Source organism: Cariama cristata, unplaced genomic scaffold, assembly GCF_000690535.1.
Source record: "Cariama cristata isolate BGI_N322 unplaced genomic scaffold, ASM69053v1 scaffold20844, whole genome shotgun sequence".
In the NCBI taxonomy this organism is placed as follows: Eukaryota; Metazoa; Chordata; class Aves; order Cariamiformes; family Cariamidae; genus Cariama; species Cariama cristata.
This window is the reverse complement of record NW_009613909.1, coordinates 23826-26397: the sequence shown is the minus strand read 5'-3', so window position 1 is coordinate 26397 and position 2572 is coordinate 23826. Positions and strand designations below refer to the sequence as shown.

Sequence of the window (2572 nt, the reverse complement as noted above, 5' to 3'; positions counted from 1 at the left end):
CTTGTGCTGTTGTGAACTTGTAAAAATAATTAAGTGTTAATAGTGAGGATTCAGCTGGATCAGCACCTCAGGTTAAGTGAGGAACATTCAGGTTTTGTATTACATACAGGAGTCACTGCACTGTACCACAAATTATTTTAAGAGGCACAAAACCCCTGAGCAATACTGGGTGTACCTGGGTGACTTCTATGGGCAAAATATCTGAAAGATTCTTTATATGTATACTGGCATAAAGCTCCTTGATAAGACCAAAGTGTCCTGCATATAATGGCTGGGCACTGCCTGCAGAACCTGATCCTAAGGGTTAACAGGTAACCTACTTACACAATGTATTTCAGGCATCAGCTTAGGTGTGAATCAAACCATGTAAATTATGGACCTGAAAGGGCTATCTATCTGAACCACTTAACTAGAAGCTCCTCTTTCTGGATTCCTTATATAAACCATGATGGAAAAGAAGCTTCCACAGAAGTTAATTCAGTGCAGCTAAATTCAGTTTCTAACTGTTGTGGACATTCTTTCTCCACCTCAAATGAATAGTGCAAACAATAGGTTTGACAAAAAATACACCTCTTTTAAAAGTTACCTCTTCAAATCCAAAGAGCTGGTTCTGTCTCCAGGCTGATTCTTTCACAGACCTGTCGTCACTGAGGGATGCAAACACAGAGTTCTCTGGTAAGTGATTTCCCCTCCTGTACTTTTATTTTCTTTCTGAATTAAAGTCATTACTGGTATGTCATAGCCGCATATTAGCTACTATGAAGAAAATTAACTCTATCCCAGTCAAAACCAGCACATTCTGACTTTGTCTTCAATTTTTATTTTGTCCCCAATAACCATGAAATGGTTCCCACTATTGAGATCATTGAACTTATTTCTGAACCTGAGATTTAACACCAAGAATCTGTTTTTCACAAACTTCATTTCTGTTGAAATGCAAAATGTAGTATGAGAGATGACAAAAGATAGTGCTACTTTGTAAAATGGAAGGTGTTATGGATCAGAGTCTTGGATAAAACTGCATTTTCTAAAACATGGAGCACTCACATATGCTAACTTTAGCCCAGGGAAGACACTAACTTCCTCTTAGTCAGTGGAAGGAGACAAGGTCTTTTAGAGGGCAAGTCAGAGCAACAGCTTAACTTCAGGGACTCAAAACTGTCCCATGAAGCAGTCTTTCTCTGCAGTTATTACAGGTAGATGAACAATGGTACAAAGGGCTTACCTGCGCATAAGTTTATTCATATTATTCACTACTATTTTCAGTGGGAAAATTTGTGTCCTCAGTAATACTCTTTAGAATCTCGCCTTCACGTCCCCTTAGCAGGATTTCTCCAATTCAGCAAGGTCTCTGCAGTTATCACTAGTTAATAGATTGATAATTTCTATGGCACTCACCTTCTTCTTCTTGAATAGTTCTGCACATTCTCCTTTATGTTAATCCGCTGATCATGGCGATAAGCAAATGTCTCTGAAATAAAAATGTAAACCTTGATTTTAAGACACATAGCATAAATACAATTAAAATAAATGCTTCTGTCAGCTTTAAAAAATAATTTAAATAATTGGATTTAAAACTAAATTACTGCATTCTGAAGATTCATGACATGTTTTCAGTCAGGGCAGACACATCTCTAGTTATAAAACCATATGTCTTTAAAAGGAGAATAAAAACCAGAATTTATGTCCTTAAGATATTGACACGCACCAATTTTTTCAAGGTTTGCAGGTTTTTCTTTCTTTTCAGAGGGTATGAAGTAGTGCTGTCCCTCATGATAGTCCTGCAGGCAGGTTTTATGAAGTCCACTGGTTTTCATGTAGCTTGCATTTGAGGCATTGTTACTTTTAAGTAAAACGTGTTCTGGAGCTGTGAAAATGCCTTCAAGGTGTCTGTCTACAGAATTTTTTTTTGCATTGATTGCAGGATAAGCCTCTGTAGTATCATAAGGATAATTGCTGTTGGTCATTTGATTTCTGTCATCAGGATCAATGAAAAAAATGGCAGTACCGCTTTGGTTAACAAAAGGATTAAAATGCTTTGTGGAAGGATTGTTATAGATTGGTTTGCTCTCATCTTCAAACAGTCCCAGAAACGAACAATCACTTCCATCTTGGGGAGCTTTCAGTTCTACAGTTTCTTTCACAACATCAAACAATGGTTCTTTTATTCCTTCACTGTTTTCTGATTCATTACTGGTCATTGTCACTGGATTCTTCCTGGCAGAATTCATATAGTCTAGCCTGGGGGTGGGTAGGAAAGAAAAAACAGTTTGCTTAGTACATAAATAAGCAAAATATTAACAAATTATGATAACTTAATGATAAAAATCTCAAAGACTTTACTGCTCATCACACTTGCTTTTGTCCCAAATGTACATTATTTCAACTGAAAAAGTGTCCTGCATTTTATGTCCACTTTATAATAAGGTCGATTTAAAAGGGGTTCTGTTTCATGATGTCTCCAAACTTGACATGGAACACATCCTCCTGAGTAAGGAACTGTGATTTATAAAATCAGCCACAGCATGTCACTGCTGCTCCACTAGCTGACCAAAGAAGGCCACTTGGGGGG

General features: G+C 37.2%; 1 protein-coding gene across 1 annotated transcript in view; it reads right to left on the bottom strand.

Moving 5' to 3' along the window:
* Window positions 1-2572, bottom strand: part of LOC104160949 (chromosome unknown open reading frame, human C12orf40) — an 18365-nt gene that overhangs the window by 2455 nt on the left and 13338 nt on the right. Inside the window, exons 8-10 of the mRNA XM_009699213.1 lie at window positions 1709-2241; window positions 1399-1471; window positions 587-647 (exon numbers count right to left, since the gene is read on the bottom strand). Of these exons, the coding sequence (XP_009697515.1) occupies window positions 587-647; window positions 1399-1471; window positions 1709-2241 (667 nt within the window). The remainder of the gene's footprint in view (window positions 1-586; window positions 648-1398; window positions 1472-1708; window positions 2242-2572) is intronic.